The 25183-nt window shown below is 39.1% G+C and overlaps 1 protein-coding gene across 1 annotated transcript in view; it reads right to left on the minus strand.

Annotated features, from left to right (window-relative positions):
* The window catches only part of MINDY3 (MINDY lysine 48 deubiquitinase 3), a 65375-nt gene that overhangs the window by 11832 nt on the left and 28360 nt on the right, over positions 1 to 25183 (minus strand). The window contains exons 7-11 of the mRNA XM_049777798.1: positions 22619 to 22692; positions 21337 to 21416; positions 16632 to 16702; positions 13204 to 13284; positions 1626 to 1698 (exon numbers count right to left, since the gene is read on the minus strand). Coding sequence (XP_049633755.1) covers positions 1626 to 1698; positions 13204 to 13284; positions 16632 to 16702; positions 21337 to 21416; positions 22619 to 22692 — 379 coding nt within the window. The remainder of the gene's footprint in view (positions 1 to 1625; positions 1699 to 13203; positions 13285 to 16631; positions 16703 to 21336; positions 21417 to 22618; positions 22693 to 25183) is intronic.

Genomic DNA, 25183 nt, shown 5'->3' on the forward strand with positions numbered 1-25183 from the left:
TCTTCTTATTCAAACTTGCAAAAAAAGAGCAGAATGGTGCAGGAATTGGGGAGATGATGTTTTATGTAATAAAACTTGTCATTAGTAGAAAAACAGATCCTGGAGACATAATGCTCAGCATAGTGACTAGAGCCAGTTAAACTATTATAAAGTTCAGTGTTGCTAAGACGAATTTTTCTTTTCCTGTTGTTGACTAATTCCTGTTTCTACTGCAGTATCCTAAATGACAATAGTATTTAAATCACTGCTTTGTAGAGCAGAGCTTCCCACCAATCCTTCTTGAAGCTGCAAATGAGTCCTTAGACATGACTAAGACCAAGAGTGGGTTTCGAAGAAGCTACTCAGTTACTATCACTAGTCTTTAAATAGTCAAAAAGCACTTTCTGGACACAGGAAGTGAGACCGATATACTCTCACTGGTGCCAGCACAGGCCCAGAAAAGGCCAAACATCTCCTCAAGGGAGAGAGAGGCTTCAACTGAAACAGACTTGAAGACAAAGGAAAGTTCCAAGCTTTTCCACTTGACAACGCCATAGAAATGGCTTTCTACATAGAATGCTCCACAGGTGGGCAGTTTGGGAGGAAACTTAGAAAATCAATCTGCCAAGGCAAGTGTTCTACGAGGGGGATGGGTGGTAGCTCACATCTCCACCTGAGATGTAGATTCTCTGCTCTCTCTCTCTCTCCCCTTTGGAGAACTCTGCATTTCTCTTCAACATCTTTCCTTTCTAAGAATCTAAATAAAGCAGTTTACTTCACTATTTGTCTCCTGAAATTCTTTTCTGTGAGGGAAAGTGACAGGCTTGAAAAGCCAGTCTGACTGACTTTTGTTTCCTACCAAGAGCAAGGCTTCACTCAAGCTTGGGTTCCACAGCTCCCTGAGAAACTGAGTGATCATTTCCCACGAGCTGAACATATGGAATGCAGGGATGGTTTGATGGCAGGTGCTTGGAGCACTCTCCTCACCCCAAACTTTGCCAGGTACTGAGGTGGGTGGAGAGGGAAGCAGCTGGGGGTCCTTTCTCAAGGCTTTCATCTCCTCTCTTCTCCATGTAAGTCACCCCTAACACCTCAACCAACATCTCAAGGTGCCACCACCATCATCCTTTTCTCGCTCTCCTCTCCTGGCCTCCTCAATTTCTGGTTCTACTGATCACAGAGACTAGATCTTGGTCTTGCCACTAAAAATATTTGTGACCTGATGGGAGTTAATAATAGACTACAGTAATTCTTTTATATGTATCAGATTCATATAGTACATATCTTGAAGTTAATAGTTACTTATCAATTACACCTGAAGATTTCTGGAAAATTTTTATCACTATTTGAGTAAATAAATAAGGAAATGACTTACTTTCCAAAGGGCTTGTACACAAGGTGATATTTCCCAGTTAACAGATGACAAATCAAGACTCAAATCAAGTCTACTCAATCACATGAGCATGGATACTCAGATCATGCTAGAACTTAAAGACCACTTAAGGATTCTACTGTTGTCATTTAAAACAGCAAAGAAATGTAACTTATCTTACACAACAATCCTATTACTTGTTGTATAAAACTGAGGTAGATATTCTCAGCTTTGAAAATATAAAAGGAGGAGATATCAACAAAATCTCTTTTACCTTCTGGATCATAGGTTTGAAACACTCTCCTGGCTTGTTCTGAAGGAGCCTCCGGGGCAACTAAAGCCATATCCTAAAAGAATAGGAGGAAGCTATGAAATAGTTACAATATTGTGACAGTAGAAAAACAAAAATCAAACAACATCAGTGTGTCTAAACAAATCTCTAGGCATTAACTTTACACCAGGAAAAATGGGAACGAAAATTCAACCTAGAGAACTGTTGTGAAGTTACATATAAAATTTTATGTAAAAACACATGAAACTTCTACAATTATATATGCTAAATATTATATACTTGAAAAATATCTACAAAAATTAAAATGTCATGCTTGCTTTACATTATCATCCATATAATACAACTTATAATATACTCAAAGAGCTAAAAATTAACACATTAGACATAAGCTAGGTCAAACTAGGTAGATCACTTGAGATTACTTTAGTAAGCATTATATCAGTAGCCCCAACACAGATCAAGTGTAAAAAAGCCCTTTAAGTTTAGAGATAAATCACTAAGATTTGGATCACAATGATCCCTTAGCTGTTTAAATCATACTCAACATGTAATCGCAAAATTTTCTACATGACACTAGAAGCACTTTACTTAACTATTTCCAATTCTACTCTGTTCTGCTTTTCAATTTGTCCTTTTTACTGGCTTTTGGAAATGGAGGCTCTACATTATCTAGTTGAGGAGAAGGTACAGCTAGCTGTACATGAACTTTCATGCGGCAGGAAACAAACAGGCCTAAGGCTTTAGTCACCACTTGATGCATTTCAGTATTCCTGGGTTTCTAAATTAGGGCTGTGAAAAAGTCTGAAATGAGTCCGAAAACATTATAAGGGATGGCGAGTATAACTGAAGAATTTAATCTTCTAAAAAGCACAATTTTAGAGTCATGACTGGGGGTGGTGGGAAGCAAGGAAGATGCCACATTTTAACCACAGAAAAAGGCCTCATCATTTCTCTAGCAGTAGACTTCAGCAAGAGTAGGAACACAAAATAGAATTTGAAGTTAATTATTTAATATCTAAACTCCAAGTGCAACAGATACGCTAACACACTAACATAAGGCTGTTAAACTTAAAGTGGACTTTAACTCTATAAAACTCACTGCTTCTATGGTTATATATATTTAGACTTTAGAAAATTTGTCATTGTTCTTCTGAACGTGGCATTTGTGCAAGTTTGACAAAAACATCAGTTGAAACTTGGGCAAAATGCCTTATGGAACCCATAAAATATTTGGAGGTGGGAGCTGACAGCTCTCTTATCCTGTAATGACCCGGAGTACTTATTTTGGGTTTGTAGGGTCTGACAGTTTTAGCAGCAAGATAATAGCACTTAACAAATAAGCATGACTTTGTTTAAAAAAATTCACAAAAATAGTGCTGTTTGATTTGGATTATGAACCCTAATTTGCTGACCCAGGATTTAGAGGGCAGATTATATTTCCCCCAAATCCTGTAAGATTTTTTTTTTTTTTGTAACTATAACTAGGGATGCCTTGTTGTAACAGAGATGTCTTGCTCTTATTAAGTTTTACAAAAATGGTATTTGGTTCTCTTCTAAAAGACAAACATGGGTAGGAAATTCTAGTTATAAGGAGCAGAAATCGAAATGGAATGCAGAGATGTGAATCAGCATAGCAGAGGAGGCCCAAAAAGTACGGCATTAGACTAAGAAAGTAGTAGTTAGGAAGGAAATCAGCTTTGACAAAGAATGAGTCATTCATTTCCAGTTCGGAGGTAACACTTAAATAAGTAAAGCACATGTCTGGCACCCTATGAACTCTTGGTGTTTGCCAACTGCAAACTTCTCAGAGCCTAATAAAAACAGGTTATTAGCACTAGTGGAGATTAGGGGTCGAGAACCCTCAAGGTCAAACTAAAACAGACCAAAACAGATTACTGGAAACAAATTCAAATAGCATTATCCAAAAAGGAATTTAAATCTAGTACTGGCTGATGTTCAGAAGCAAGAAGGGTCTCAAAACTATCTTAAGAAACAACACTAAATCCCATGTGTGAATTAACTAAATATTCATCTTTTCCTTCCAGAAAATAAATCCAGTGGTACTGGTCAGCTTTCATATAAAATCCCACCATAAAATGGTACCTATTAATACAACTGTCTTGAATGACTTAAGAGAAAGACTCCTGTTTTGCTCTTGGGTCTTAGTAATGCACTAGGATGATCCACTTGGCTCTTTAGGATTAATCATACTGCTGATTTAAAGAGGTATTTATAGTAGAAAGGGGAAAAAAGGAAAAGAGAGAAACAGAAAATTACAGTAAATTCAAATACATTCCAAAAATTTCTGTCCACAAATCAAAACCAGTAGTTTTCTAAACTGATTGACTTGCTTATTTTAAGTGTTTACAATGCTTTTTAAAAAGGTTATTGTAAAAAAAGACCTCATAGTTTAAAGCTTGTTTAAATTTATATAAAGTTTAAATGTTTATACATGAAATCAGTAAATTTACAAAAACACCTTCTATTTCCATTACAGTGTTTCATGCTTAAGTCCTTTTAACTTTTGGTCTGAAACAACAAATTCCAACACTCTTACCGATTTATTTTTCGGAACAAAATTTCTAATGTCAAGCTCTATTGCAGAATAATCCATGTAACAAATTCGGTAATGTATTCATAGATATAGTTCATGCCCTATAGCAAGTCTGATAAGTATAAAATTTCAGTCCTTTATAAAATCTGAAGGAAAAAAACTTTAGTGAGAAAGATATAACTGCCATATGTCTCACTGCAAGTAAAGCCAATGACTTAATTATAGAGGACAGAGTAAAATGGAACTCTCATAATTATGTGTGAAGAACACATAAAGAGACTTGTCTCTAAGGCAATATAACAAAAGCTTTTAGATGATGCATTTAAGGTAGTTTTCTCATATACAAAAGAAATAGATGGTTTTGCAACTTGCCTGATTTCACGCATAAAGATTTTATGATTCTATGATATATTTATGATGGAGGGGGGGAAATCACATTCATTGTGGTATGAATAACGACAAGTCATTAGGTGGTGGAATCTGTACATTAAGGTTACAATTAAAGGAAAGAAAAAAGATACCGTGCATTTATTTCCACGAATCTTAAAAAATTATCTTCCGAGATAAATTCAAACCTATTTTAGTGTTCCTCTCCTTCCCCCCACCTCCCCAGTTGAATCACAAATGGATTCCAGTCATGAGATTCCCAGTTCTCTAAGGTAGTGGGGTTACTTTTCAGCATTTTCTTTCTCACTAGCTGGAGTATTCAGGAGCGAATTCAAAGTACACTGCATGTAAAGGGCTTTTGTAATTCCACCAGGATAAATTCCTGAACATTAAGACGCGAACCTTAAAATACTGTTTAAGCTTGCTATTTATTTAGTCTCCAATTTAACACAGAAGTTATTTCTGCTCTAAAAGCTGCCTTCTACATTACTTCAATAGAATCAAATACTTTTGTTAGAAGAATCTAAGCCCAATTTCTATTCAGTTACCTGACTGGTCAACAGGGTTATAGAGATTGCTAACCAAAATAGCTTTTAAAATGACAGCTTCACCCAATCTTCATTAACTGGCAATTTACTATCAAAGAGAAGGGGAGGGGGGAGAGAGACCAAACCAGGTAGTAATGGGACTATCTAATATCACACAGATCTTTTACACATCTCTCTGCCTTTGCTAGTGGTATAATTATTCACTACACAACACGCCTTCTCACATGCTGTAACATTAGCTCTCCTTCTCAACACCCAGTGAAATATAAGGAAGGCCCATGTTCACTTCACTGGATAAAGAAAAACAGTTCATCATTGAAGGGTCTTTTAAAAAGTGTGTTCATTATAACCCTCCATCACAATCACCAGTAATCTCTGTCCTCAGTAACCAAAATACCTCAACCATAGCTAACTTCTAGAAGAATCACACACATCTAAACTACATTTTAGGCTGCAGACAACACTCTTTTACTATTAAAAGCCTTTCTGAAGATAAAAATAGCTAACTGGTATGAAATTGATCTTTGAGACTTTGTCCCCTGTTTTTCCCACCGTTCTACTGAGGTGCCTACACTGACAATGTTAAATTATATTTTCTGTGTATGCATTATTCATCCTCCACACCAAGCCCAGTACCCACTTCCCTCTGCTAGTGTTCCCAGGGCCTCTCCTGGTTGCTCCCCTAACTTTCTAAGTTGGTTTCATTCTATAAACAAAATGTCCAGTTCTGATGACTTTGGCTATTTGTTCCCTGTTTTGTTTTGTTTTCTTTTAATCTCCTACATTTGAAACAAGATCTTTCTAAATGAAATTTACTGGGGAGGTAGTGATATCTACACACATATAAATGATGAAAGCTAAACTGGAATTCCACAAAAACGTAAATCGAAAAAGTTAAAATTCTTTTTCAAAAAATATTGTTGTAGGTATATAAATTTAAAAAGTGTGACTAATTCTACATGAATACATTTTCTTTCTTTTTGTTTTTGGTTTTTGTGTAACACCTGGCAGCACTCAAGAATTACTCCAGGCTCTGAACTCAGAAATCGCTCCTGGCAGGCACAAGAACCATATGGGATATCAGGATTTGAGCAACCGTCTGTGCAAGGCAAGTGCCCGACCGCTGTGCTACCTCTCCGGCTCCTTGAACACCTTTTTCAATGAATATGAAATAGATAAATCCTAGAAAAAACAATTTAGTAAGAGTGGGGAATTAAGTTTTAGGGATAATCTAAATAGGCCTATTTAAATAGGAAAGTGTGTTTAAAGAGGTTTTATGTCAGAAAATATTATAGAATATGCTAAGTCTGTATCAATAATTAAAAGAAGGTAATACAATTTCTATTTATGTAAAAATGGCTTGAATAGATCTAGAATATTCAAAATACATGAAACATTATTTCATTATAAAATATAAAATTTCCTCAGCATGCTAGGAATAATCAGACTTTATAATTTTTCCCTTTGGTTTTTGAGCCATATCTTGAAGTAGCTTTCAGGGTTATTTCTGGTTCTGTGCTCAGAAATCACTCTTGGCAGGCTCGGGGACCAAATAGGATGTGAGAGATTGAATCCTGGTCGGCTGCTTGCAAGGCAAACACTCTCCCTGCTGTGCTATCACTCTAGCCCCAACCATACCTTTCTTGACCTTGTAGAAGGCAACCAATGAACGTACTTGCAGGCAAAGTGCTGAGAAGTTTGTCTTGTCTTTTTAAAAAGCCCCTATTGACGACTGCAAAACTGGTTTCAAGACTAAGGAATTCCCTATGCTGCCTGTCCATGAAGCTCTGTATCCTGCCTTACTCCCATTGAAATCTCTTTGTATTGACTCTTCTCTCTGAAGTCTACTTATAGAAATTTGGGAACCACAAGGAAACAGATTTTAAAACAATTATCAAACGCTCTCAAGAAGAGAATGTTCTTCAGAACCAATATTGGAAACAGAGTTCAGTTAATCCCATCAGCTGAGTCTGGAGGGAAGCAGGCTTTTCCTCCTTCTTCCATCAGGTCCCAAACAATGTGTAGAAGCCCCAGGCAAGAGAGCTGCACAACAGCCTCCCAAAGTGAGCAAATTGGTGTCACAAGCGAGGAACTGGGTGGAAAACAAAGCTGATCCCTGCAAGATTCTTTCTTTTGGAGGGAGAACAAACTAAACTTTAAGTAGAAAATGGCACAGGAGGAGGAGAAATCTCCCATGAATACGACCTATTGGAATCATCACAATTATTAGGTGTATTTATACAAATACCAATGACAAGTAGTAACAAGAGGGCTTCAATTCCTTCTTGATTTCACAAATCATTTTTACAATCAGGCTTTCCAACCTTCTCAGTATTTTCAACAGAAAATTCATTCTTGATGGCCTAGCGCCTTTATGTAATGACTCTTCCAGGGACTGAAAATGAAACTATTGAAGAAACATCTTTGGAGGATCTGAGAAAATGGTTTCTCAAATCACCTTCTGTGTTCTCCCATTTATATAAAAAACTGAGCCAAAAAGGAAAAAAAAAAAAAAAAGCTGTTAAGTCTTTTAACAACTGTATCTCATTAAGAAAGCAGCGAACATTAAGCTCTTAGCAATCCAGGCATATAAATGCATCCAAAAGCCAAGAAAAATTATTTCAGCTTTTTTTTAATGGCAGAAATAGTCTATAACAATTAGTTGGTAAAAGCAATAGGAATAGCCAAAAATAAATCTTCCTCCTCTCTAATAATTCTTCCTGTCACTGGAAAATTTTTTTTTCAGTTTTTGGGTCACACCCGGCGGCATTCAGGGTTACTCCTAGCTCTGCACTCAGAAATTGCTCCTGGCAGGCACAGGAACCATATGGGATACCAGGATTTGAACCACCGTCCATCCTGGACTGGTTGCTTGCAAGGCAAACACACTACACTGCTGTGCTATCTCTTTGGCCCAGAATTTTTTTGTTTTTTGTTTTGGCTTGTTTACGGGTCACACCTGGTGGCACTCAGGAATTACTTCTTACTCTGTGCTCAGAAATCACTTTTGGCAGGCTCGGGACCCTACGGGATGCCAGGGATAGAATCCAGGTTGGCTGCATGCAAGGCAAATGCCCTACCCACTGTGCTACTGCTCAGCCTCCTAAGGAATTTAAGTCTTCATAACCCAGATACAAAAGTATTCCAAGGTACAGGCAGCTGGACTTTGTGATGCTTAATAGAAGGTTCTATTGTAACTGGTTGCTATGGGTGCGAAGAACCTTCTCTCTGTCCGGTTCAGTGCTAGCCCTGAGATCTCAGTGGAGCAGGTGGCCTGTTTCGATGGGAGATGTCTAGGCAGAAGTGGCATGGGCTTTAAGTGGCAGCTCTCTATGTCAGTAGGTGGTTCTGCCAAGGCCTTTGTCCTGTGCCCTGCTAGAAAACTGCCCATCCTGGACTGCTCCTTCGGGCCAGGTGTGCAGAGCAAAGTTGCAGAATATATGAAATGAGAGAACCATTCGGTGAGTGCTTGGGACAGAGGCTTGGTGAGTGCTGGACCTCAGCAGGGCCAAAATACAAAGAGAATCCATAGCTTATTTAAGTATGATACTTTAAGCATCATACAATGGATTTGGGAATTTTCTTTATGTAAAGACAAATCCAAGTTCTCCATAACCTTAGGAGTTAAATATCCCTACCAGTTTGGTGTGATTACCCCGTTACTGAAAAGTATGTCAACTGATAAAATTTAAGGCTGGTTGAATGTTCAAAAAGCTGGCAAAAGGAATCCAAGCTGAACCAATCCAAACAGGCTTTAGTTTTCTTTTGTTAATGTTAGATCTGTCCTGGGCTCCAGACATATCCTGTGCTTCCTCTTCTCTCTCCTCAAGCTGCACTGACAATTGTCATAAGCCATACAATACACACGTCATTCCAGGCCAATCGAAACATTTTCAAGTCCCTTACCTAGTTATCAGTTCTCCTGACCCACTTCTCTCTTCTAGTTTCTAGTCTGTACTAGTTCAACCCTCCTCCCCTTTTTAATTCTCCCAAGCTACAGTAGTAGTTAAAAATTCAGGATTTGAGTTTGAATCTTAACTTAGCACCCACAGGACCTAACATTGGAAATGCCATTTATCATTCATAAGAATGTCAATGGGGTTGAAAATCCTGCTCACCCCAGGGCAGCTTTAAGAACCGAGGAATGTGTGTCCTCTGCTTAGCAGAGTGCCTGGCACTCAAATCACTCCATATGTGTCGACTGTTAACATTATTATTTATCTGTGTGGTTTAAATGCCTACTGTATGCACTATTTGGTCCTGCGAGGAAGCATACGGATCAGGCAGAATCACTAGCCACAAGAAAGAAAGGAAACTGGAAGAATAAAAGGGACAAGCAAGTGAACAATCAGTAAATTCAAACAAAAGAAGTCAATGGCCAGGAATGTAGGTCAATGGTCGAGGGCAGGGTTTCACTGTGATGGAGGCCCTGAGTTTGATGTCTGACACATCCAAAACACCAACAGGAAAGTTAAAACAATGTCCTTATCAGTGGTCAGTTACCTGCAGCTGGCAAGCCACATGTGGCTCTTTGCACTTTTAATTTGGCTCTTCTGTGTGCTGGGTGGCCGCTTCAGGAGCCAGGACTCTGCTCCTAGCCTCTCGAGCCTTGTGTGGCTCTCAAAATAAATTTCAATCGTGGTTTTGGCGAGATTTGGCTCAGTTGAAAACAAAGGTTGCCGACCACTGTCCTTAGTAGAGATGAATTTTGATAACAAAGTTCCCCAAAAAGGTGTAACATAAACAAGAGGTCAGAAAAATCAAGTCAAACTCATTACTACCTGTTTCACATATTAAACAGATGAGACTTTTCACCTAAATTGGTTTTTAATACATGTGAATGCAGCTCCAGAGCCACAGTAACCAATACTGGTTCTAATGAAAACTCAATACCTTTGGAATAAAATACAGCCACACTGAGGGTATTTTATTTTTTTCGGCTCTGCTATAAGGAGATATTTAAAAAAAAAAAAAGTTCAGAAAAAGCTTATAACCAGGTACTCTAAAAAGCTGCCTGAGGCATGGATAGTAGTAGGCCAGAGGCAGGAGTCAGCTCCAGAAGGGAAGGGCGGAAAGAGCACACTGGCTTAAGAGCTTATCAAGAACCATGATTCCCCACTGCTGGGGTAGCCCCAAAGCACAGCTGAAAGTAGCATCACTTAGTGTGGACCCCAAACTCACCCCAAGCCCAAAGAAGGCAAAAATAATTATACTGCTGATGGAAATAATAGAGATAAAAAAAATCATCTTAAATTTTATGATGGCACATCAACCCTAGACAGTAGCAAAGGTGGGGAGGGGGGTGTTAGACCCAGTGTGGTAAGACTGAAACAATTTGTAGCTAAAAATACAGCTTTTAAAAATAATTTAAATACTTGAAAACTTAAGTCTGTGTAGACTTCTACCCAAACTCTCTAAGTAGCTCCAGTAACGGAGTATTAAGTTCAGTATCATTTATCTGCAACAGTCACTCTGTTAAGAGGCATTAAAAGTCTCCTGCCAGGCTGTGATTTAAAATACACAATAAAATTCTGTAGCTCTTACCTCCTTTTCCTTGCAGTAGAAGATAAGGCAGGAAACCTAAACCTACGGATAAGCTCTTAAGATTCCCATAAGATAAGTGGATGAAATGATTGCAAAACACTGACAGAACAGAAAAAAAAACTCTATTATAAAATGCTCATCCAAGAATTGAACTGGAGTCCAAACTTTCTTTTACTCATCAATTAAAGACAGAGGTGACTCTTCTTCAGAGCTAAGGCTTTATTATAAAGCCTCATTTTACAAAGTTAGTCTTAAATAGTGTTTAACTCTCCACACTAACTGCCTTTCTAATGTTACACCAAAGAGTCTCACTGTATAGACAGAATTCCACCTGAGCGCCCAGTAACAGACACCACCGTCAAACAGTCTGCTCAGACAGAAGAGGTTTGATGTTGTCTCTCCTTCACATTAAATTCAGATTCTCCGTGTGTTTTGCATTGAGACTGTATTTCTGTGAGTCCTTACTTGAAAGGATAACTGCTTCATCATAGGTCAGAGGGGATATTGCACAGCCCTCAAAGAAAGGTGAATGAATGTGAGCCTCATCTCCAACTTTAAACAAACAAAAATGCCTGCCATGGACCCCTAAGGAAATAAGTCACTGGTCTTCAGAAGATGAAACCTGATGCTAAAAACCTCATTCAGATGGGTTCAGTAGGTGCCACTTCAGGTTGAGATCCAAATGCTCTAAAGCAAAAGATGACAAAAAAGAGCCCTCAAACACAATTACAAGCACCTGGGCCTGTTGTACTGGCAGGCCAGGGGCAAAGGGTGGTGGTCTAGGATGCACTCTGGGTCCACTGATGGAAGGAGGTTGAAATAGGTGTTCGGAAGAGCCCTGACTGATTGTAGAACTGATATTCAATATAAAGAACTGTGTAGATCATATTTGTTTCAATAAAAAATATGATCAAATATACTGCATAAAATAAACTAATAAACAACTTGTACTGCAATTACAGTGTGTGGGTAGGGGAGACTGTATAGTACTTAGTGAAGCAATACAAGCATGAGGACCCACTATGGGACCCCTGCACACTGCTGTAGGGAGCACACCGCTGGAAGGAGAACACTGCCAGATGTGACCACACTGCTGGCCAAATTCCTAAATTGTTGGATTCCCACCTGGAGTAACCCCTGGCACCCTGACCTCTGTTTGAGAAGCCTCCTCCAGAAAAGAAGCTTCATATGTTTTCCAATTCAAGAGGAATTTTCAGAGATTCTAATTTATTCCTAAAACCCAAATATAAAAGACAGGATCAAAGGGAAAAACTATTACAGAGAAGAAACCATAAGAGAAAAAGAAGACACAATTATTCAACTGGGTGGTATATGTCATTCAGGCACTTAGAGAAAATTCATATGCCCACACTTAAAAAAGCCAGCCCCTAAAGGAAGATTTAAAACACAGACAAAAAACCAAATGCTTCACATTCTTGTTTCTTTGGGGGGGGGGGAACGACAAAAATGCGATTTTTCCTTCTTGAAGGGCAATAGTTTTGAAACATTCCAAAATAAGTTCTAAATTCTTTCAATTTAAAGATTTAAAAATCATCTCTTCCCTATGTAGATTGTCAGTTTTCCACCTAACCATACCTGTGTACCCTGGTATGCTTCTGAAGATACTGTCAATGCCCACAAGGCAGTCCAGTCCCCAAATCAACCTGAGGTCAGCACCCATGGCACAGATGTGCCTCCTGTCCCATCTGCCTGGCTCAGAGGACCTGCCTGGCTCCCCAGTAGCCCCTGTGAGAGACAAGAATTCCTTGTACATGGAGATGCCCATCTACCCACACCCCCTTTCTTACTTAGTCCCCAGAATCCTCCAAGAAGACCTAAAAACTTACTAAGACATTCCGTAGTCACCTTAATAAATTTGGTTTGTTTTTTGGCTATTAGACAGAGTAGACATGGTGAGGTGAATCAATAAAGTCTATTTAAACGAGCCAGTGAATGTTCTGAGTTTGCAGGCCTATAAGTAGGGTTGCAAGGGGGTTTGCATCTCTTTGAGGTAATTCTCATCTGGAATTCAGCATTTCAAAGGACGTTGCTGAAAGTCATGGCAAGGGAGGACAAAGTGACAGAGACATAGACAGACAGGCCCTGTCCTCGAACAAGTTCACTGCAAGCCACAGGACTGGAAGGGGTAAGACCTAGTGTGGGAAGTGTGAATTCCACAGCATGTAAGTCAGAGTTCTTATCTGCTCTTTAAAGTACAAGTATAAACCTTTAAGTTCAATTATGTGAACTTACACAAGTGATTAAAAAAAAAAAAAGAATATCAAGGCCTTAAAGTCAGAAAATATAAAGAAATTATAACCAAATCATGACATTTTATTGAAATGATGCCAAAACTAAAGCAGTATAACAATATGTTCTTTAGTATTAATATTTTAGATTTTGGAACAGTCTGTTAGTGGAAATATACTGAAATTTTACACAAAGGTCCAAGCTAAATATGGACTTATATTACTTGTTTGCCTGATGTCATACTTGTAAAAAAAAATCCTGCTTAACTTAAGCATACCTTGGCAAAAAATACGGTGAGGTGAGTTTCACTGCCAACAATCCAAATAGGGTATTTTGGAGATTTCAAGTAAGAACCAACCTAGAACAAATGTAGCAAAATAAACAAACATATGAAAATGTTATACTAACTGTGAGTATTTTTGTCCATGAGTATTTGAAGCATAACTGTGTGTCCAATTCATATTAATAGAGAGATATACTGGGCCAAAGGCTTCATTCAAGAATATAAATGATTTGGTCATTGATGCTTTATGATCAAGGGTTTTGATAAAGTTTACTTAAAAATATATAAATTTAAAAATAATAGCCTTGCTTTTAAGATTATATATTTAATTCTTTAAAACTACAGCAGCAAAACTTAAGAGGATCATTCTGTGTAAATGAAAAATAAATGAACAACAAACCAACAAAATGATGAAATCCATATCATTAATTCCACTCATCTGACAACACAGTTTAGTTATTAATTTTACCAATCAAATTCACTGAATTGTCATTTCTTACAGTTTGTAACTGGAAAATTCTGAGTGGCTACTTCAGTGACAAGGTCCCTGATTTGCCTTTTCAAGACAGAAGTCCTGATCTGATGCTCTCTGTATGCAATTGGGTTTTTATGTGCACTGCAGTAGAGAAAAACTAGTCTTTGTGCAGTGATGGGAGGGATGAGTTGGATATGATGGTGATGGTGGAGATTCTAATGGATGGTGAAAAAAATGGTTTGCTCATGAGAGCAAATGCAAGAATCCAGATATGTAGATATGTGTATCTCTGTGTGCAATTCCTATTATTTTGACTGGGCCAGAAAACTATCACAAAGACCAAATGTCACAAAGACTTAAATAAAAAAATTAAAATGTTATAAAATGGTCAGGGCTAAGCTTACATAAGCATCTTTACCTTAGACCAATATAGATTTACCACACACAGAACCACAAGTTTAGCCCTACGATATGCATATTAACGTATATAAATAAAATATATATGGGAGAGAAAAATTTTCATTTGAGAAAATGAACACATACATCCAAATTCTACACAAAGTATTATTTTCATTTCCAAAGGGTAATTTGTAATTCTAACAGGAATATCTAACAGGATAGGGAAATGCTGATTTATAATAATATAATAATTTCCTTAAATTAACACATGATAAAATTATATATATAATTATACATATATACATATAAATCATCTTGAGAAACTATCCAAGGTTACACACACGGGAATACTACAGTATAAGGCCATTCTTTTTTCTTTGTCTTCCACAGTCTTGATTCACTTTTGAAGGCCTGGCTAGACGCTTCAGTTTCCTTTAAAAAGAAGCCAATGAGACCACATCCAGGCATCTATTCATTGCCTGAATCACCTGGGAGCCCAGAACCTGTGGGTGTGGACACTATGCCACAGAGCCCATGGCAACATGGCACCTGGCCAGCCCATGGGCCCAGGAAGGGCTGCTCTATCCAGCACTCAGTCCTAAACTGCCCTGTGGGCCCTGCCCGGTAATCTAATGACTGAACCAAAAGGCACTATGGCCCTGTGTGTCTGGCCAAGTGTCCCAGGCTTGAATCAGGAGTCTTTAAATCTAACAAAGAGAGAACCTCTGCAGCACAAGAAGTTACTGCCTTTACACTACATCTCTGAAGAGGTTAGAGAGAGGGACAGACCCCTTTTCTACTTAACAAAGGCACATTTTGAAAAAGCTCATGACCTTGCTGCCACTGTCCCTTCAATCAGGAAATATTTATTAGCCTCTAATATGTATCCAGCAAAACCCACGTGCCTGCTATCAAATGCAGTAAAATGGGAAAAAAAATCCAGGAAATATGATAGTAAACTTCACTATAGAGGAATTGTCCTTCTGCAATAATGTAAAAGGAGGTATCTGAAGATGCTTTGAAGATGGTCTCTAAGATCCCAATGAAAGGAAGAAGGGCTGAAGGGATGTACTTCCACTGAGTGAGTGTTCAGGGAAGAGATAAGGGCAAGAGGCAGGGGAGTGAGTGCTAGGAGGGGTAGGGATAGGAGATATGGGAATGAGTCCCGGACAAAATCTGGGTCCTCAGAACCCTGGACCACCTCAGAGGGTTTATAAGGTCTGAGCTCCACACCCAATTCTCCTGCAAAGCAGCTTTACAGAAAGTTGTTGAGATAACAAAATGCACCTGTATACACAACGAAAACATGTTTACATTGTGAAAAAAAAATCCCCACAATCAAGGGGATTAAAGACTCCAGGATTGACAGTTGCCTCATGTGTATACACTGACACTTTTAGGACACAGGAGCTGTGTTGTGTGGTGGGGGCCAAGATGAAAATAATGAGTGGCCCCTGATTAACAATATGATGTTACTAATGAGAAGGGCAAGATAAAAACAAATGATCTGACCATCAAAATTATTTTTACTCCAGTCTAAATTTGGTCACAATAAGGTAAAATGAAGCTACTGTGACTTACAAAAAAATCACTATGCTCTGATACACAATTACCAGTCTAAAGAGGAAGAGAAAATGCGATTGACTTACTTCACTCTCCAAATCAGAACATCTTATTAGGTGCATATTATTAATGATTTAAATCCTATTTGCAACTACTTAAATACTCCACTTATATCAGGCCATAAATAAAACAAACTCTTATCCCTGGCACATGTACCAAAGAGCTTAATGCTATGAGTGCTTGGAATTCTTTTTAGTGTGAAATCATTTTTCACATGAGAGGCTCAAAAATTAGCATTTCAGGTATTTAGAAAATTCTTATTTGTCTTATTAAGTATCACCAATTGAGGTGATAAAGTTAGCAGGAAGAAGCAGTACATTCTTTTTTTGTTTTTGTTTTTGGGTCACACCCGGCAGCACTCAGGGGTTACTCCTGGCTCTATACTCAGAAATGGCTCCTGGCAGGCTCAGGGGACCATATGGGATGCCGGGATTCAAACCTTGTCCTTCTGCATGCAAGGCAAAAGCCTTACCTCCATGCTATCTCTCCGGCCCCAGCAATACATTCTTTTCTCTCAATCTCTTATAAAGACGCTTATATTTGAGACCTTTTTTTTTTTAAAGAAATTATTTGGTGATGGACTCTCACTCAACCTCGGAAAGAAAGTAACTTAAAAACAGGAAACTTTGCATTAGCAACTGCTTAGTTTTAAACTTAGAAGACCAGTTTAGAGAGGGAGAGAGGGAGGGAGGGAGGGAGGGAGGGAGGGAGGGAGGGAGGGAAGGAGGGAGGGAGGGAGGGATGGAGGGAGGGAGGGAAGGAGGGAGGGAGGGAGGGAAGGAGGGAGGGAGGGAGAGAGAGGGAAGAGAGGATCTTTCAGAATATATCAACAGTAGTAAACTACAAATGCTGCCATAGGAGAGAAACACTCTCTAAAACAGGAGACATGTAAATAACATTCTAAATATCATAAAAAGCAACTTACTTTACAATATCTTAAAGCTTCCATCAATGTTAAGAATCCTACAGCTGCTTGTTCATGGATACCCAGAAGTTCTTAAAAAAATTAGAAGTGTATTAGTACATTTAAGTATGAAAAATATTTACATACATACAAACTCATGCATATATTTTATTTGTGTAAAGATGTCCTACATGAAAACTATTTTTTAACTCAAAACTACATTGTAAAAACCTAGTATATATTTATTGTTATGAGTTCACATCAAAAAGTTATAGTGCCTCTCATCATACCATTTTTTAGATTTGTGGTGGATAATGTGTTACTTCAGATGTGAATGAATCATATTCATAAAACTTTATATTCAATGGCAAATTCTTTAGTGAATGCCAAAAAACCCCAAGGACTTCCTAGAGATTTAAAAACAAAACCTTGAATTTCCTTGCATCATGAAATGTTTCTAATTTAGAAAAGCCAATGGCTAGGCTAATCATAATTTGAAAATTCTATTTCTCTTTAACCTAATTGCAGAATACTTAAGAAGTGATCTGATACCACCTTTCTCCCTTAAAAGAAGATATTGGTAATGCTCCTAAAACTGGGAAATAAAGATGATAAAAAACATAAGTGTCTACCACATAAACATGGAAAGCTTATTAAGAAAAACACACACACACAAAAAAGAAAAACAACAACAACAAAAATGGTGTGTTCTGTTTATACTTAGAAATATATACAAAAATATACAAACTAGGGCCCGGAGAGATAGCACAGCGGTGTTTGCCTTGCAAGCAGCCGATCCAGGACCTAAGGTGGTTGGTTGGAATCCCGGTGTCCCATATGGTCCCCCGTGCCTGCCAGGAGCTATTTCTGAGCAGACAGCCAGGAGTAACCCCAGAGCACCGCTGGTGTGGCCCAAAAACAACAACAACAAAAAAAATACAAACTATAACTTGGGAAGTGCATCTGCTTACTATGTCACAGAAAGTGCACGAAACTGTCAATATTTGAGATGGCTCTAGAAACACAAAAGGACCCTTTTCTCTTTTTTTGCTTTTTGGGTTATACCCGGCGGTGGCGCTGAGGGGCTACTACTGGTAGGCACAGGATACCGGGATTCAAACCATCATCTGTTTTAATTGGCTGGGTGCAAGGCAAACACCCTACCATTGTACTATCTCTCTGGCCCCAGGACCCTTTTCTAAGACAAGAAAGAAGACAAAGCAAGGTAGAAGAATAATGAAGTAGGATCCAGAATTAATGCCCATAAGAGGTGAAATAGTAAAGTTCTTTAAAGGTATGCTACCTTGGAGGAAAACATTTAAGTAGTGATTCACACAGAGAATTAAGAAAAATGTCTGAATGGGTATGAGGAGGGCCTGTGAGTTTTGCTTTGGATGAGCGGGGACTGAGGTACTTTTGGGGGTACCCAGCTAGAGAAAGACACACCCTGCCAAGGCCAGAGAATATGGTAGTCCAGGGTGCCCTGGGGTCCTCTAAGGCCACAACTAGCAGTGCTTTGGGGAACTAGGTGGTGGCCTGAGTCAAATCCAGGCCAGTATGTGCATGTATAATGGTTCCCTGATACTTTTATGTAACCATATTACCCTGGTAGAGATGATCAAAATGATATTCATCAATATATTCACTGCCTTGGTTACTTTTACTCTCAAGAGTACAGAGTGGAGTTTTCCTGAGCTCAATGACAGTATCCCTATAAACGAAATATATAAACAGAGTGGAGAAGTAAACAGCTGTCTATTTTACCTTGACATTAAGGGATTTGAAAAATTTAAAACAATGTCATTCTTGGGACCAAGGCAGTAACACAGTAGGAAAGCATTTGCCTAGCATGCAGCTGACCCTGGTTGATCCTTGGCATCCCACAAGGTCCCTGAGCACCAGCAGGAATGATACCTGAGTGCAAAGCCAGAAGTAACTCTTGAGCACTGCAGGGTCTAGTTTCCAAAACAAATAAAATAAAAATGTCAATCTTTAATTTCATTGTTTTGGAAAAGCTATTTAAAAAATATTTATATTAGCAAGCAATGGGTATTTATTATTCTTAGATGACCTAATGTGCATTTTAAAATTTGTCAGTCTTAACTCCTAATAAGAAAAATACTGATCATGTATGTGCTTATAAGTCACAGAAGCAAAACCTCTTTAGGATTCTCAATACATTTCAAAACCATGAGGCTGTTTAAAACCAAACTTTATGAAAATCTCTACATCAGAGTTTTCAAAAGAAAAAAAGCAGTGGAACGAAGCAACCGAAAAAGTAGAAATGGTGTTTAAATATGAACTCCAACCCTTTTGAAATTCAGTAGATCTCTCTATTTTCTAATGTAAAGAATGCATAATTTGAGAAACATGTTCACACGCTCATCAAAAATCAATTACCACCACCTAGTGTTAAGTTTAGAAACTGCATCATCTACTTGGAATTTTAAGTAAATGGAATAGTGTAACATTAATAAAATAATTCTAAATAAAACAAACCAGCAGCTTGTGATTGTTAGAATTATTCAGGTTAGGTCAATAATCATATCTGTAGTAGTTTAGATAGTTTATATGGTAATATTAAAATCATTATTTCCTTAAAGGGATCATATGTTTAAAATTTTTTATCTCGATAGCTAAATCTTAGCTTGAAGAGTATTATACCAAGCTGTCATTACAGTTGAGTCATGACTGAAATAGTTATAATTACAGTGAGTTACATTTTTATAATTATATTCTTATATATTACAACTTTCAGAATTCACTTAATATCTTCAAATCGAAGTCACAGGAATTTTAATGGACATTTTACTTAAAAATGTGTGTCTAAGTTCATTTCTTAGGTTAAGCATTTACATTTAAGCATAATATGATTAGCCTTGTCAATCAATGTTGCTTTGGTTGGTGAGACTAAATATGTATACTGATGGATGCTATACTCTCTCTCTCACTCACATTTCTGATTCCCTGGGGCCTGGTGAATGACACTGACACACACACATATATCTCTCCCTCCCTCCACCCATACACTTCCGATTCCCTGATCATTTAGGCTGCCGGTTCCATTCAGAGGCACACTGACACACACACATATATCTCTCCCTCCCTCCACCCATACACTTCCGATTCCCTGATCATTTAGGCTGTCGGTTCCATTCAGAGGCACACACACACACACACACACACACACACACACACACACACACACACACACACACACACACACCTCTCTCCCTCCACCCATACACATACACACACCTCTCTCCCTCCCTCCATCCATACATTTCCGATCACACACACACACACCCCTCTCCCTCCCTCCACCCATACATTTCCAATTCCATCCATACATTTCCGATCACACACACACACCCCTCTCCCTCCCTCCACCCATACATTTCCAATTCCCTGATCATTCAGGCTGCCGGTTCCATTCAGAGGCCCAGCCAGGTGGTACTGCTTGGTGCCTGGGTTGCCAACAGGAACAGACCTTGGGTGCCTTGCACTTGTCTTGTGCCCTGCACTTTTTCTCTTTCACCTACTCTTCTCTGCCACCAACTACTAACTCAATGCATTGAGTAACCACAAATATCCCTCCTGAGGCCTTGACAATTGATGCTGACTTAGAAACCAGAAAAAGGTGTCCTTCTTTGATCAAACAGACCCAAAATATGGAATGGAGAGAACAGCACTTGCCCAGCACAGGTGCTCAGAGACCTGAGGGGACACGAAGATCAGCAAACCATGAATCGGATAAGGGGCAAACAGTCGAAATATTAAAGGAACTCTTGGCTGCTTGAGAGGGCAGGCCCTGGGCTGAAACCCAAGGCCAAACTCGGCAGACTAGTTTCTGAAAAAGGCACAAAAATGGGGAGCACTAATTAGTGCTCAGCAGCCTCATGAGGGAAAGGCAGAGGGAAGGTGCCAAGGGCAGATCCCCTCTCACTCCGGATGGGGCATCAGCAAAAGAAACTAATGAAAGTGGGTATCAAAAAGGGTCCTTCTGCTGGTGGGGGGGAAGGCAGAATGGAACCACTTTTGTCTAAAAGTGTCTGGAGGTCCCCCCAAAAGTCCCAACCTAGGAAAAGGGTGTGGCTCCATGGTCATGCACCTAACTTGCATGTGGTGGTGGTGTGGGAGCTGAGTTCGATTTTGAGCCTTGTACAACTGTTCTAGCACTGCTAATAAAATGCTAAGCACAGAGCTGTGAGGAGTAACCCAAGCAGACTGTATGGCTGTACAAGAAGACAAAAACAACAATTACGAGGAGCCCCTATCCCAGTGGCCATAGGGATATGTCTTCAGGGTTATGCCTGGGACACACCACTGAGACCCAACTGTGTTTCTCCTCAGCTCAGACCTGTGGGCTGACACATTTCTACATGCTCAGAGCGACAATGCCAAGGACAAAAACCTGCAGCTCCGAGTTCCATCTGTTTCCTTGAGATTCCTGGAACCAGATGACACAAAACACAATCTACATGCCTGACACTCTCATCTGACAGAAAACCCTACAGTGCTCCCAACTTGAGACAGTTGACAAAAGTCTAACACTCAGGACTTTTCGGTTTAATTGTTGTTAAGCTGCCATGATTCTATCACCAAAGACTTATCTCATCCTATAAGGGAGAAAGAGCCACTGGGAAATGAGGTCATGAAATATCTCACTGTGTTCTAGTGAAATATTCGTCACCAGACCAGAGAAACACAACAAGAATGTACTCACTCATTCCTGAGCACTCTCGATCACCATCCCAGACGTTAGACACAGCGTGGCCCGTCAGCAGGAGGTTAATTAGACTTTGGCTATTAATAAAAATGTAAAAATAGTTAACATAGGGGCCAGAGCGATAGCACAGGGAGGGTGTTCACTTTGCACGCAGCTGAACAGGGTTCGATCCCTGTCATCCTCAATGGTCCCTTGAGCACGGCAAGGAGTGGTATCTGAGCGTAGAGTCAGGAGTAACCCCTGAGCACTGTTGGGTGTGGGCCCCCCAACAAACAAAACAAAACAAAAAAAGTAAGTTTCAACTCAAATGATCCTGTTAAGAAAACATAACGCCTTTTTCCATGAAGTCTAGACAAAGTTAGGAAAAAACCAGAGCTCTTCAGTTCGCTAAAATAAAAATACTTTTTATTTAATGCATCTTTGACTTGCTAACTACAAGAGTCACTACAGTACCTCAATGGTCCCTAAACTTCTACATATTCTTAGAACTTGAACACCTTCGTCCCGGAATTAAATTAACATTTAAGACTGATCATTTCCTCAGCATATGTATTCATTTTTAAAAAATGCACATACAGTTTATTTTATGGCTGATGGAAGATCTATAAATTTTAACCTGTGTGGCAGAAAGATCTAGAGATTGATATGCTTATCAGTCTTCCTTTTTTGTTTGTTTTTTTGGGCCACACCTGGTGATGCTCAGGGGCTACTCCTGGCTCTGCACTCAGAAATCACTCCTGGCTTGGGGGACCATATGGGATGCCGGGGGATTGAACTGCAATCCATCCTAGGTCAACAAATGCCCTACTGCTGTGCCAAAGCTCTGGCCCCTGCTTATCAGTCTTTTAATGATCTTCCTAGAAACCATTTTTAAAAGAATCTGAAAGGAAAGAAGTCTCCAAGAAATGTAGGCAACTTTTGTTTTCTCCCATGCAAGAAAGCATAAATAAGTAAAAATATGCTTATTTCAAAGTCAAATAAATAAACTTCCACATTTAAGAAAATTTTATAAGCTAACTAGTGAGCATAATCAGTTAAAGTCTTAGTTTGGTTCTCAACTTGAAGCAAACTATTGGCTCAATAAATATGATGTACACATAAATAAACCTAAAGTGGAAGTTATCCTTTCATACAAATAACAAGCTAGCTATGCCTGGAACACCAGACTGCTGAAATTCATACTTACATTGTTAATAAACTAATAAAAATGATCTCAGCAGTGTTCCATCTGAAGTCACTAAAAACTATAGCCCATTAAAAGATCATCAACTTTAATTACCTGCCATGTCCATATACAGGATCTATTAAGGGCTCACTTGAATCTTCGATTTCATTTTTGATGTTTTCAATGCCCTGAAAAAATACAAGAATTTATTAGCTTATCTTTTAAGAACAAAAATTATGATAGAAAATTTTCAGTCTGCATTATAAATGAACACACAAGTAGAGAGCAGGACCTCAAATAACAGTGCTTCATTCAATGTCATAAAAATGCTATAATATTCATGAGGAAAAACCACGATCTCCTGATCAAGTGCTTCCTCCATGGAAACCACCTAGGGACCCAAGACCAGGAGGCACCAGGCTCTGCTACCTGCAACCTTGAACTGGACCAACTAGGTGGAACATGAATTAATGAATAAATACAAAATTGACTGTTCCAAATTGTGTTTGAGTTATTTAGAAGGTTGGTAACCACTTTTCTGACCAGAAAACCAGTGAACTTGAATTAACTTTTGTTTCTAACAATTAGCATATGGCCAAATTGATTTTGTTTTAGGTCTTCTTGCTTATTAAAAGCCTGTTTCCAAGAACCTATCAACAGTGTTTAAGTGACTCAAAGAATGATCCAGATGTACGTGTCAGTGCATTACGGAATAGAAAGTACTAACATTCTAAGAGTATTTTTCCTTTTTTTTTGGAGGAGGAATTCTATGTAAGAACAAAATTGACTCACAAGGCTAATTCTGAATGAAGAGGCAAGAGAGAAATATCTACATTTTAAGAGGAGAAAATGATTAAATTTAAGTGATATTCATTATATGTTTTGTTACTATAAAATACATCAATTATGCTTGCTAAGGCAACTGGTGCCTATTTTTTAGGTTACATATAAAACTAATTGGAAACATACATAAACACTGAAAAATAAATTTAAATGCAAGAAAGATTTTAAGTGATACATAAGCACATGAAGCTGTGTTTGGAATAGAGTACTCACGTATTGATGACTCAAGTGAGTACTGATAAAACGCAAATCTGGAGGCTAGTACAACTCATTTGCTAATATTTTCCAATACTCCAGTGAGCATTAGAAGGCACTCAACTGCTCAGAGATCTAGATACTGGCCAAGTTTACGGCCTTATCAACTTTAGTCTCCTCAATTCCCAAAAGACAAAGATGAATTGCCACTCAATGTGTTATGCAGCTAACTTGAATCATGGGAATTATTGAATTATGGGCCATTTCTAAAAATGAGAGATGATTTTTTTTTTTATTTTGGGCCACACCCGGTGACACTCAGGAGTTACTACTGGCTGTGCGCTCAGAAGTCGCTCCTGGCTTGGGGGACCATATGGGACACCGGGGAATCGAACCGAGGTTCGTCCTAGGCTAGCGCTGGCAAAGCAGACACCTTACCTCTAGCGCCACCGCGCCAGCCCCGAGAGATGATTTTTTTAAAAAAATAAACAATTGCTGAAATACTGTAGGGAGAGGCGAACAAGTATGAGACTGTGCACGTGCCAGCCTCAGATATAAGCAATGATCAAACCAGAATGAGCAACTGACCAAGAATCACTGAAGATAATGCTTCCACAAGCAGTTAAAAAGGACAAGATACAATGACTAACTGGCTATAAAGAACAAAAGATGGAGGAAGGGGCCACAGATATAGCTCAATGGGCACACAACTGCTTTATGTGCAGGTGACCCAACCTTCAGATTTGGGATGCCATGCCAGTTTCAATCCCTGGCATTGTATGTCCCCTGAGCACCACCAAGAGCAGGGGTGGCGAACATGCGGTTCCTGGCCAAAATGAATGCGGCTCTTTGCCAAGTTTGGATTTTGTTCTGCTGCTTCTGAGGAGGAACCTCTGAGGAGAGATCTCCGAGCGCGTGGTTCCCCCCTCCCCCCCCCCCGGCTGCATCCTCCTGTCTCCCATCCCTCGGAAACAACTGCACGGGCCAGCGAGCGGGGGACCCATGTGTAACATGTTGGGTCACATCTGGCCATTAGTTCTTAGTGTGGAGGACGCAGCACACCCTCACCATCACTACAGGATTTTTACCCTCACTCAAAATGGCAAAATGCAGTATGTGTTTAATTATTGTTAAAATTATATGCTTTTGTGTGTTTGTCTGTTTTGGCAGGCCACTGTGTGGTGTGGCTCTCTGACTCTCACAGTTAAAAATTTTGGCTCTTTGTGTCGAACTTGTTTGCCACCCCTAGGAATCAAGCATAGAGCCTGGAGATTCTGAATTCTGTTGGGTGTGACCTCATAAATAAAAAGAAATCAAAAACAAAAACAAAAGAGCTATCCAAAGTTTTGAGCACAGGGCCAGAGAAACAGTGTAAGGCATGTGGCCCAGCCTGGCTTGATCCTGAATTCTACACAGTTCCCCTAAGCACAGAGCTGGGTAAAATCCATCCCCTCACACACACTGCCACCAACACTCTGAGCATGAAAATTGGAAGAATATGTACAAAAAGGAAAAGCTGATAAGCTGTTCCTCTCCCAACTCCATCAGCATTGCACCTCACCTGCTTCTCAAGATTCTGACATGGAGGCTACTTTTTAAAAATTTCTAAAATAAAAACATCTCTCAAACATGTTCTTTATC

Source organism: Suncus etruscus, chromosome 7, assembly GCF_024139225.1.
Source record: "Suncus etruscus isolate mSunEtr1 chromosome 7, mSunEtr1.pri.cur, whole genome shotgun sequence".
Classification (NCBI taxonomy): domain Eukaryota; kingdom Metazoa; phylum Chordata; class Mammalia; order Eulipotyphla; family Soricidae; genus Suncus; species Suncus etruscus.